Source organism: Triticum urartu, chromosome 3, assembly GCF_003073215.2.
Source record: "Triticum urartu cultivar G1812 chromosome 3, Tu2.1, whole genome shotgun sequence".
NCBI lineage: Eukaryota > Viridiplantae > Streptophyta > Magnoliopsida > Poales > Poaceae > Triticum > Triticum urartu.
In genome coordinates, this window is record NC_053024.1 from 671,457,392 (window position 1) to 671,469,063 (window position 11,672).

The 11,672-nt window shown below is 46.0% G+C and overlaps 1 protein-coding gene across 2 annotated transcripts; it reads right to left on the bottom strand.

Annotated features, from left to right (window-relative positions):
- Positions 1-9,259: 9,259 nt before the first annotated feature.
- LOC125545832 (transcription factor BHLH6-like) lies at positions 9,260-11,546 on the bottom strand. 2 transcript variants are annotated; one of them, XM_048709872.1, is made up of 4 exons: positions 11,180-11,546; positions 10,809-11,093; positions 10,425-10,595; positions 9,260-9,649 (listed from the first exon to the last, which is right to left on the bottom strand). In XM_048709872.1, the coding sequence occupies exons 1-4, from the start codon at positions 11,507-11,509 to the stop codon at positions 9,563-9,565; spliced, it is 873 nt and encodes a 290-aa protein (XP_048565829.1). In that variant the 5' UTR covers positions 11,510-11,546; the 3' UTR covers positions 9,260-9,562. The 2 variants fall into 2 exon arrangements, with proteins under 2 accessions (XP_048565829.1, XP_048565828.1); XM_048709871.1 differs by having other exon boundaries at positions 9,260-9,655; positions 11,180-11,545.
- Positions 11,547-11,672: the final 126 nt, after the last annotated feature.

The window sequence follows — 11,672 nt, forward strand, 5'->3', positions numbered from 1 at the left end:
ATAGGACGAATGGTTCGTCTGCGTACGCAAGATTGTTGAGATCCACCGTTGTCATTCCGTATTGTGGGTCTTCCGTTACCCCGCCTCCTGTCAGATTGACCCATTTGCACCGAAATAAAGGGACCTTCAAACCACGTCCATAGTCAAGTTCCCATATCTTCTCTATGTAACCATAATATGTGTCCTTTCCCCTCTTGGTTGCTGCATCAAAGTGGACACTACTGTTTTGGTTGGTGCTCTTTTTATCTTGAGCGATCATGTAAAATGTATTCCCACTTATCTCGTATAACAAACAACGTACGGGTAAGAAAATTATACAAGTAATTATATATCTAAATCACACAAACATGATTTTTTTTATAGAAAGGATAAGAACAAGAGGCTCACCAAGGTGGTGTCGGTGACGGGACAGTGCGAGCAATCGACGGTGGTTAGGACGGGGACGGGAAGGCACTAAGTAAACCACACCTATATATGCAAACTAAGAGTTAATTTGAGCTCAAATTGCATATAAATCAAATAAACTACCGCATATAATTACTCCCAAACTAAAACCCACAAATCACTATACTTATAGAGCATTGCAAAAGCTAATCTAGCAATAAGATATAAAAGGACAAAGTTGCTAACCTTTGTGATCACTTGGATGGATGGGGGGCCTTCAAATCTTGACAAATTTTGGGCAAAATGAAGGATGAGCTCGAGCTTTGGGGAAGAACATAGAGGAGAGGAAAGGGGAAGAACAGAGAGTTCGATCGCGGGCTGGATGAAGGGGTTATATAGGAAAACCTTTAGTCCCGGTTCATGACACAAACCGGGACTAAAGGTGAGCCTTCATGCCACGAACCGGGACTAAAGGGGTTGGTGGGGCCCCAGCCTGACACCATCCTACCACCATGTCTTAATCCCGGTTTGTGGCACAAACCGGTACTAGTAGAGATTCAACACGAACCTAGACCAATGATGCCCGCCCGCCTAGCCGTTGGAACCGGCACTAAAGGTCACGTTAGTGCCGGTTCGTTTACAAACCGGGACTAAAATATCTCACGTAAAGTAGTTTTTCTACTAGTGTTCCTGCCACAATGGGATCATCCACTTGCCACTTTCTCTTGTTACCGGTATTGATCTGTGGTTGTGAGTAGCTACCCCCTTTTTAACTGCAAGCATCCTTTGTTTAATGGTAGCTTTATTTTGCTGGGAAATGACAATCCTCCATAGTCGTCGGGTAGCATCATATAGACCCCTGCCTTTTTTGTTCTAATTTTTTTACTTTTGTTGCAGAGGTAATCAATATATGTTGTTCCATTGTTCCTTCAAGGAACAACTCCAGCAACAGGCGCGTGTTCGCACGATGCAACCTACCATGGATTGCTGGGAGCTGGGGCAAATCGAGAGCAGAAGCTAGGGTTGTGTTTACATACTCTTACATGTAGGAAGACTACTCTTCACAAAAAGAGTGCTTTGACAAAATTGACAGTCCTAATCGAAGTGGAAAACAAAATGGAAACAGTTCAATAACTTCCATCTTGATTATTGTATATTACAGGTATGCTCCTCGTATCTGCGTATCACTTGATTGGATAAAACAAAATTGGATCTTTATCGACTGATGCCTATGATTCTACAGCCTGCCCCAAGGATAAGGTATAAAAAGATGGTGAATTTGGGGACATGAAAGAGGGTGTGGAATACATGGATGATGACCATGAGTTGAGTCGACGTCTCGCAGATGTTGCTTTGAACTTTTATCCTCTTTATTGAGGTGTGTTATGATTACTGGTTTGCTGGCTCCTTTTTACATGCTTGATTATTGACCTGTAGGTAAGGAATAAAATACCCACACCTCACCTAAAGTTTTTCTTTGAAACGACGCAAAAGATATGCCATTTTTATTGATTAAGATCGAAGTGTTAGAGGTTAAGGCCCAAGGCCAAGGCGAGGTTACAACAATCATTCTTGCAGCAATATGTTACTGGGGTGTTTAGCCCATGCAAGGCTCCAAAGTGAGGCCTCCTATTTAATTCTAGCAAACAAGACTCCCACGAGGATGGTGATGTTGCAGTCATAATAGATTTCGGGCGATGTTGTTGTAGTCACGGTAGACGCCATCCATTTGGAGAGTTCCATTGCCATCATCACATAGATTGACATAGCCACAAGGACCTCCTGAACCGGCATCAGATGACATACTATCCTTCCTGCACTGAAGTCACCACATCACTTTGTTGACATATAGCTGAAGGTCAGACTTTTTTAAGCAATAAAGCACAAAGAGGCAGCCCCATAAATAAAAAATTTACAGGGAAAACAGGAAATCCATGTGGTAGAGTAGAGAGATTATCTCTCTGGGACAATCATCACAAGGAATCAATGTTGCGGTGCTCTTTGAAAAAAGATTGTATACAGCTTGGAAGCATCACGTGCCAGATCCTGAATGACGATGGTGGTGTCGATCTCGAGCAGATAGCCGGCCAATCAAGCCAACATCATCAGCGAACAGAGAGAAGCAATGCCTAATAACATGCTGCGATGAAAGGCCGTAGTAGATCTCTCTCCTCCCCAAGTCAGAAAGGCTTTCCTAGAAGGTCCAAGACAATCACAAATAACAGAAGGTAGAGGGGATCACTTTGACCTTAAAGAGGGAAGCAAACCATTCCAATGCCAGGTGTGCTCCGTAGGGCTACCATTGATGAGAACTTGAGAACATGAAGAGGGCAGCAACATGCAAATCCAACAACACCATTTGATATCCAAACCATGGCACGAGAACTTGTAGGGCACTTGAATCCATCTTGCAACCATAACCGAGTGTCTAGTACTAGTACAATGGCTGATGTGTGGACAAGACATGACCACCTTTTCCACTTTCACATGTTCTTTTAAAGCCTTTAACTGTGTGATTCCACAAGTCTCTCTCCTCCGCAAGTGAGAAATGTTTTCCTAAAACGTTCATGACAATCACGAATAACAGAGGGGAGAGAGTATCGCCTTGACCTTGACATAAATCTTTCCAATGCCAGATGTGCTTCAGTGACTGATCTGCACACTTTGTTGATTTTAGCGGTGCAGGTCACTTTGGTGAGGGAGTGCGAGTGACGGTGTCCTGGACTAGGGGGTACTCACCACGTCGTCTCCCGATCTATTAGATTGGGCCGAGGCCCCCCATGGCCGTATACTCATGGGCCAGTTCGGACAGCTGCCGCATACAAGGAAGATTCCACAAAGACTTGGCGATCAAGACAAGGACTTCTCCCCACCGGCGTATTCGGCTAGGACTCTTGTTAACCTAGGCATCTGGTGCATTATATAAACCAGGGCCAGGCTAGTCGATAGAATATACAACATACAGAACAACAATCATACCATAGGCTAGCTTCTAAGGTTTAGCCTCTCTGATCTTGTGGTAGATCTACTCTTGTACTACCCATATCATCAATATTAATCAAGCAGGACTTAGGGTTTTACCTCCATCAAGAGGGCCCGAACCTGGGTAAAACATCGTGTCCCCTGCCTCCTGTTACCATCCGCCTTAGACGCACAGTTCGGGACCCCTACCCGAGATCCGCCGGTTTTGACACCGACATTGGTGCTTTCATTGAGAGTTCCGCTGTGTGATCGACAAAAGGATCGATGGCTCGCCTGCAGATCAACTGCGACTTCGGCGTCTTCGTCACCAGTTCAACTGGTCACCTTGGTTCAACCAAGAATTGCGCCCCGTGTTCGGATCACCATGTTTGTACGAGGGCCTTTATCAAACATCAACTCCGATCTCTATCAAGATCACAGAGGAATTATCTATGGAGCTCGGGGGCTCAACGTCAACATTGCCCTCAAGCGACCGTGCTGTTTTTTTTTTGGACAGCGAACTCGTATCTACCGCCACCACCTCCTCGAGTATCGCTTTGATGATCGCTTTGGTGGAATTGTGCGGAATTGGGTCTATAACAACCCTGAAAAATTTCGTCGAGTTCCGATGGAGGAATCTCTGGCAATCCACGATATACTGAAGCCCTGTCAAATCTGGATGGGAATTTGGATGAGTTTAGGGCGTGGTGTCCAGCTTCTAGCTCGAACGTCCTTTGGAAGATCCAACCGTTGATCGGCTGCAGAATTCCTATATCTACCACCTCTCAAAATTTCAGCTCGATCCGACCGTCCAAACTCCAGGAACCTTCCGATTAGTGCATCACTTTTCGGATCTATTTTCTGCGCGAAAACGAATCCGACCCGAGTTATCTTTTTTATGAACGGGATTTCGGACATCCCTTTTGAAGGAAGTTTTGTATGGGGTATTGTGTTTTGTTCCTGAACACACCCCACTAACTTTAAGATCTTTTGAACATGATCTTCAACATCATGCTGGTGTCAAACCAGTCCGGCAATATTACTCCACGGCTGCCGACCTGCGCTAGACACCTCGTCACTTTAGCCGAGCTCAACTTCTTCGGATCATCATATCGGCAAGCCGAACAAGAGTCCAGCATCGCGAAGGATAAATCATCATCAACATCGCCGCCCCACGGATTACACGGAGCGGGCATACCGGCATCGCCGCACGGTCGCTTCATCAAGCCGGCATCGACCACGTCACGACTTGCATCGACAGGGCCGCACTATTGCTTCTTCAAGCTGGTGTCCATCACGCCGACCTACTTTGACTCATCGGCTGACGTCGAGGCTTCGACATCTCGGCTGGACCGGGGGCTTCGCCATCTCTTCATCAACCTACTCCGGACGCTTCGGCGTCACTAGCCGACCAGCTCCGTCACGTTAGCTGGGCCGAGGGCATTACCTCGGCGAGTCAACCTTTACCAGCATTGCCATGCCGTCGTTTTATCGCCCATCAGGCAATGGGTGTGCGGAGCGAGTCCCAATTTTTGAAATCACCTTCCTTCGGATTGCTACAACAAATAAACCAGGTGCTATTAATCCCAGTATTTTTTGCTTGTTTGGGTTCATTTTTCCCAAGGAATTATTACTCTGGTTTGTCCATGATATGTACACAGGTCTATCAAATGGTGACCGCATTAACGAGGTCGCGTGGTGGTTCGATCAGTTTCCGTACATAGTCCGGCGAACGCCGCATCCGGAGCTCGGACCGACCTGTGAATTCAGGCTTTGCCACGCCTTTACTACATCACGCCGACGCCCTGCATCGACATTGACTTCGGCGCCAGGCCATATTTCTTCTATTCCTCACTTTGCATAAATTATTTATTATGCAACATTTTTTTAATTATCATTATTACTATTATCTCGTTTACTTGGGGGCTTCCTTTATGAAGCTTTTCCTCTTGCATATGATTATACTTGTACGGCTTCGTTCCTTGTTCGTGTATTACGCCACAATATGCACCATATTGACTTAAGCGATTTGCAAGCTGGGTTGCCTCGCTCCTGTGTTTACCCCTACGTTCCCGATTGTTCGGCTAGGGAGTAAAGGGAGCACCTCTGCGATTGTCACGATCGGGTCACCCGAGCCGGACCTCAGACTGGGTGAAGGCGAAAGCTAGCGCTCTTATTGTTTTCAATGATGGTCGGCACACAACGGAACTCATGAGTACAAAAAATCTATTACACAAGTCTCATAATAACAATGAGCACCGAAGAAAGGTATCGGTGGGGGTATTATTTTCTTCGAAGATGCTTCTTACACTTTGCAGTAATATAGCATAAGTTCCCTGAGCGCGCTTTGTCTGTTACAGCCTTATGGCTTGATTGCCTGGTTATTGGAAACACCGTCGATATTCTCGACAGATGGAGTACATAACACTTTTCGGTCCTTGACCGAAGAGGGAGAAGCCGACGGTCGGTTAAGACGCGTTTAAAGTTCGGTTGAACATAGATATGATATAAGTACTTCGGTACGTGGAATCATTCTTTTACTCAAGTCACTTGGGGGCTCTTAAGTTTATTTGAGCCGTTTTATAATAAGTGTTCTTCTTCTTAGTCGTTGCAAAGTTTTATTATTATTATTTATCACTCTTTTTTTCGACGCGAGTGTGCGGTCACTAGCCGGGGAGCCTAATTTCTCTCTCAAAGCCGCTAGAGTTTAGTTTGCTAAACTGGCCTAATGAGAAGTACTCCGCCCTCGGGATAGGAGGTTGAAGCCGTAGGCTGACCCGCTCGAAGTCTTGAGATAGGATGTATCATGTTAAAGCATGACAGAAGCACTTCTTTTTTCTAAGACCAATTTTCGGATTGGCACCGAACACTTGATCTTGTTCGGACGTCATGTTTTTACTGACGTTTCTTGGTTTTCCAAGCTTTTGGCACTTTTAAACTATTTGTACTTTTCCAGCATTGGTCTCGCAGTGCAACGCCGGACACCTTTAGGGATTCGGCAAAAACATTCTCAGATATTGCTATATATGCATCGGTTTCGAATTGTGTCTTCGGTCAATAGTTGGGTTGCCCGGCTCCTGCACTTGCTTCCTACGTTCCGTTTTGTTCGGCTAGGCGTGCAAAGGGAGAACCACTGCGATTGTGCTTCCAGCTCACATGGTTAAGCACCTCAGTGGAGAAAGCCGAAAACTGACTGTCACAATAAGCGTAAACTGGTCAGCGATCCGATGACTATGTTAAATGACGGGCCGTTCATAACATTGGCCAAAGTGTTTACAGCTTGACCCCGACTGTCGCCAAACACTACCGGGGGCTATTAACTGGCCTCCCAAACTAAATCCTCGATATTTTGCTCTTACATTATAGCTGAGGTTTAATGATCATGCTTAGCATGACAACCCAAAGAAAGGAACCGATAGCGGGACTATTTTCTTTGAAAGACATTTCTTCTGTTAAACAGTAATATAACTCTCTGCGTACCTTTGTTTATAAAACCGTATGGCCAAATTGCCTTGTGTTGTTGTAAATCTTTGCCCTCATAAAGGTTTTATAAAGTAGGACAAACACTCCTCGGCTACTGGCCAAGGAGGTGGAAGCCGATGGTCGGTTAACAAAGTTTTGTACAATGCGGATCTAAGCATTAATGACGTAAAGTACTTGGATACATAGAGTCATTACACATAATTTGTGATTTTACTATGGATATTGATCCTTAATTCGGCCCCCCGTGCCCGCATTAAGGCTCGGGGGCTACTGGGCTTCGGGCTTATTATTTACAAATATTAAAGGGGCACATCGATCCCCTGATCTGGTGTTGCCACCCGACCAGTGTCTCGGGGGCTACTGCATTGCTTGTCCAATGCAGAAAATTTTATGTGCAATATAGTTTCCGAGGAGATTTTGATCCTCAGGTTGGTCGGCCGCACCCAACCTAAGTCTCGAGGACTGAGCATGCCGCTTTTAGTGTCCCGAAGTATTCTGCCGAGCTTGGACTTGATCCTCAGGCCGATTTTGCAAATCAACCTGAGTCTCGGTGGCTATTAGGATCAGCGGTCTTACGTCATCCTTCAGGTGCATCTCGGGTTTTAGACCGATACACACCTTGAGGGCTACTGGTTATATATCTCGGCAGAGAATAAATTGCACCAACAAAAAATATTCACAAAAATTGGCCCACATTCGGGGTGGTGCACCACCTCGGAAGCAGTCCGGCATAAAGCTCGGGCGCTAGTGGCTGGCTCCGTAGAGGGCATTTCTGGCGTTAAGCTCGGCTAAACTCCTTCAAACTTTTTTGAACCAAGGTGATATGACACCTCGGATATAGTCCGGCGTTGGAGCTCGGATACATAGTCCGGCGTTGGAGCTCGGATACATTCCGGCATTAGAGCTGGAAGCGGTCCGGCATTGGTGCTCGGCTGCAAAAGATACCTCGAATACAGTCCGGCGTTAGAGCTCGGACGCAAGAGGACACTGCCTCCCGGGAACAACTTCAAACCCGAGGTGTGGCATAAAAATAATAAGGCATTGATAAAGGCCGGAAACTTAAAGGGGCTCCTCGGATACCCGGCGTATAAACTCGTCGAATGCATTTCGGCGATCCTCAATATCGAAGATGAGAAGATTTGTTGAACTAGTTTTCAAGACCGACGACCGAAGATGAAGAACAGTTCGGAAGAATCGAGGAGCGTCCCTAACTTGAAGACCGGTTCATGGGGCTACTGACGGTGTCCTAGACTAGGGGGTACTCACCACGTCGTCTCCAAATCTATTAGATTGGGCCGAGGCCCCCCATGGCCATATACTCATGGGCCAGTTCGGACAGCTGTCGCATACAAGGAAGATTCCACAAAGACTTGGCAATCAAGACAAGGACTTCTCCCCACCGGCGTATTCGGCTAGGACTCTTGTTAACCTAGGCCTCTGGTGCATTATATAAACCAGGGCCAGACTAGTCGATAGAATATACAACATACAGAACAACAATCATACCATAGGCTAGCTTCTAAGGTTTAACCTCTCTGATCTTGTGGTAGATCTACTCTTATACTACCCATATCATCAATATTAATCAAGCAGGACGTAGGGGTTTACCTCCATCAAAAGGACCCGAACCTGGGTAAAACATCGTGTCCCCTGCCTCCTGTTACCATCCGGCTTGGACGCACAGTTCGAGACCCCCTATCCGAGATCCGCCGGTTTTGACACCGACAGCGAGTCAAAGGGCCACCGGTTCCATGGGGCGTGCTTCAGCGACACCAACTGTCCGAATATCTGCATGACCGAGGGCTTCACCGGCAGAAAGTGCGTGGTTCCGATCGATGGATGTGACGATTGTTGTGCATTCCAGTGAATGGATCACGGTCTATAAAATTGTATGGGTCATTGAGTTGGCAATAGGGAGAGGGGGGCAAATAAAATCTGGCCCATAGATGGAGGCGATACCAGGAAATACGACAAGAACTAGGTAGAAAACAAGTTGCAGCTTGGCCCGGCATGAGGCGCGGAGCGGAAAAAAGAAGTGAAATTGGATTATTTGGGAAAACCGCATTGTGCAAAGTGTTCGCCGGAGGTTGCCACCCATCTTTGGTTGTGGCGCCTCCATTTTCCATTCATCCTTTCTTGCTTGTCACCGCGCATTTTTATTTGAAGTGTTTGAGATGCTACAACTATTATATTCAACTTTACATTAAGACATTAGTAGACTAATAATATTACGAAGAGAACCATTCCAAATATAATAGTACAACGTAACTTCATATATAGCCAATGTCGATAGTTTTAAATCCATATATATATATTCACAAGCCTATAGCACTATCCATCAATATCTATAGCCAGGCACCTACATAAAAACTGACATAAAAATACAGAGAGGTGGTGAGAAAGCTGTATCCTATGAATAGACCAGCAAATGTGAAGAACCAATAGTCATATTCTTTTTGACCAAAAGTGCAATAGTTTAGATACAACGTATATAGTACATCATATTGGCATTTTGAGACACTCCTAGCACGAGCTATTTATTTTGTGTGATCCAATGGATATCACGTGTTATAGGAGGTTATTGCTTAGTATCTGACCACGAAACAAACACAATGGGGCTGCTAAATAATGTTTATTCTCTTACCATTTTTGCCAAAACACTATAGTGTTCTGGTTATCCTGGAGTACATGTGATCATGTGTAACTAACTAAGATGAACATGCAACCATGCATATCATAACTTCCCTAGAGTACTTCCTGCGACATCAACATGGGCGATTGCAGTCTCGATCAATTCCTTCATCTCGCTCTTATGTATTTCCTGTCTCTGAGAAATAAGAATTATGTAATCACAAAACAATGCAACTATAACCAGCAGCACAATGACCGCCATGCATGCTCTTTTGACTTGACAATTGTTTTATTATATTTAAATTCTTCAAGACTCTATATCTATTACATTTCTCGACTTTACATTAGGATGTATTAGTTGACTAGTAATAATATTAAAGGCCAGTTCTTTTAACAGCTTAGAAAGTAAGCCATCCCCTCCCCAACTTTTTTAATAAGCCGCCTCTCTAATCCATTGGGGTTCCTAAACTAGTTATACGTTAACTAATTCAAAAATCTCAACAAAGTTAGGGGATGACTTATTTTGTAAGCTGAGGAAAGGCAACATAATTTTTAAGCCGCCCAAAAAAACTGGCCATAGGAAGATAATAATATAAAGTCTAGAATACATAGTAACTTTATATGGCTAATTATGATTGGTTTTGAATTTCTGTTTCAGAAATATCTCAGTCGTAGCCATTATCACCGAACTTTAAATGATTTCGGTTTTTCCAAATTAAGGACCAGAATATCTACTTGAATGTGACAAAAATCAAACCAAGTATTTAAAAAAAATTAAATTGTGTGTGTTGTAATGGCTGAAATATTTTGACCAAAAGATAATCATTTTAGTATTCTACCAAAATGACTGAAATTTTGATGAAATTCTACTGGAACTAAAAACCCCTTCTTCATGAAAGTTTTTTTTCTTATGAAACTCTAGAACGTTTGATAACACAAGTTTTGAGGAAGGACACAATTACTACCTGTAGGAGCGCGGTGTGCGTCACCGTCCCGGACGCAACCGTGACGTTAGCCGAGATGACGGCGAGCCGGAGGCTCTGGAGCGCGCGGCACACCTTGCCCATGGCGTCCTTCCGGTGGCGGCACGCGACGCTCACCACCAGCAGCTTATCGCCAGCGCCCGTCACCCTCACCTGTCCATGTAACGAACCGAAAGTAAGTACTACAAGATCGAGCCAAGTGGTCGGTGTCCGCGTGCGGCGGGCGGGTAGAGCAGACGATGCCGCTCAAGATCGGAGGACCATGGCGTCAACATCAGGGCAGGGCCCCGTCTGCCGGTCGCTTGTCATCGTCGCAATTATTACTTGATGATTAAATAGATAAAGTACGTTGGTGGGTGCGTTTACCTCGACAGCCTCGACCGGCGGAGATGCGGCTGCCATGGCGGATGCGGGGGTGGGGGTCACCGCCGGCGATAATGAATGGGTCCTCGTTTTCTTCAGCGGCGGCATGGCGTGTCCGGCGCAGCCGTTCGGAAGGACGGGCTGTAGTTTAGCAGTAAGCAGCTGGCCATGGCCATGTACCTCCGCCACCGACTCAAGGATGGATATCTCGGCGAGCATCCGGCGCTCCTGCTCCTGCAGCTGCCGGATGTACTCGACGGCGTCCCTGAGGATGGACACCTTATCCATCTGCCAGGAAGAATGGTTAATGTTTGAACTGCCGCCTGCATGCCAAGTGAATTGAGTTGGTTGCTCGTTGGCACGTACGTGCGTACCTTGGTGATGTTTGGGACGACGCTCCGGAGGGCGTAGAGCTTGCCGTTGAGCGTCCGGCCGCGTAGCCTCCTCGTGACGACGACGTTGCTCTTGCTTGCCGACACCGCCGCCGACACCACTGGGGAGCTCGAGTATCCGGTGTCCGGGGGGCTCCAGTTCCAGTAGTCGTTGTAGCCGCCGGACACCCTGCTGCCGCTGCCGCCGCCGTGCATGCTGCAGTCCAGGTCAGTCGATTCAGCCTCAGTCCTCTTCATCCTCTGCCCGGTAAGTTCGTACCTAGGGCGCTCTTGTGCTTCCAAGCAAACCGAGTAGTCCAAGCTATCGACCATCCCTGAGCCGTATGCGTGTATCTGGATCCATCGTCTATCCCCTTATTCCCCAGTTTTGGATGATGTATATCTTTGATTTTGTCACTATCCACCGTCTATTCCCTTGTTGCCAGGCAAACCGAGTAGTATTTGTTTGTTTCTTTTTTCTTTTTCATGGATATAT

Bases quoted from the DNA above. Each gene is read 5' to 3' on its own strand.
- LOC125545832 (XM_048709871.1), bottom strand. From the start codon at position 11,509: ATGGTCGATAGCTTGGACTACTCGGTTTGCTTGGAAGCACAAGAGCGC. The intron at 10,596-10,808 runs GTAAACGCACCC...TTACATGGACAG, and splicing joins CGCCGGTCGAGGCTGTCGAG to GTGAGGGTGACGGGCGCTGG. The intron at 9,656-10,424 runs GTAGTAATTGTG...CTTATTTCTCAG, and splicing joins CGCACACCGCGCTCCTACAG to AGACAGGAAATACATAAGAG.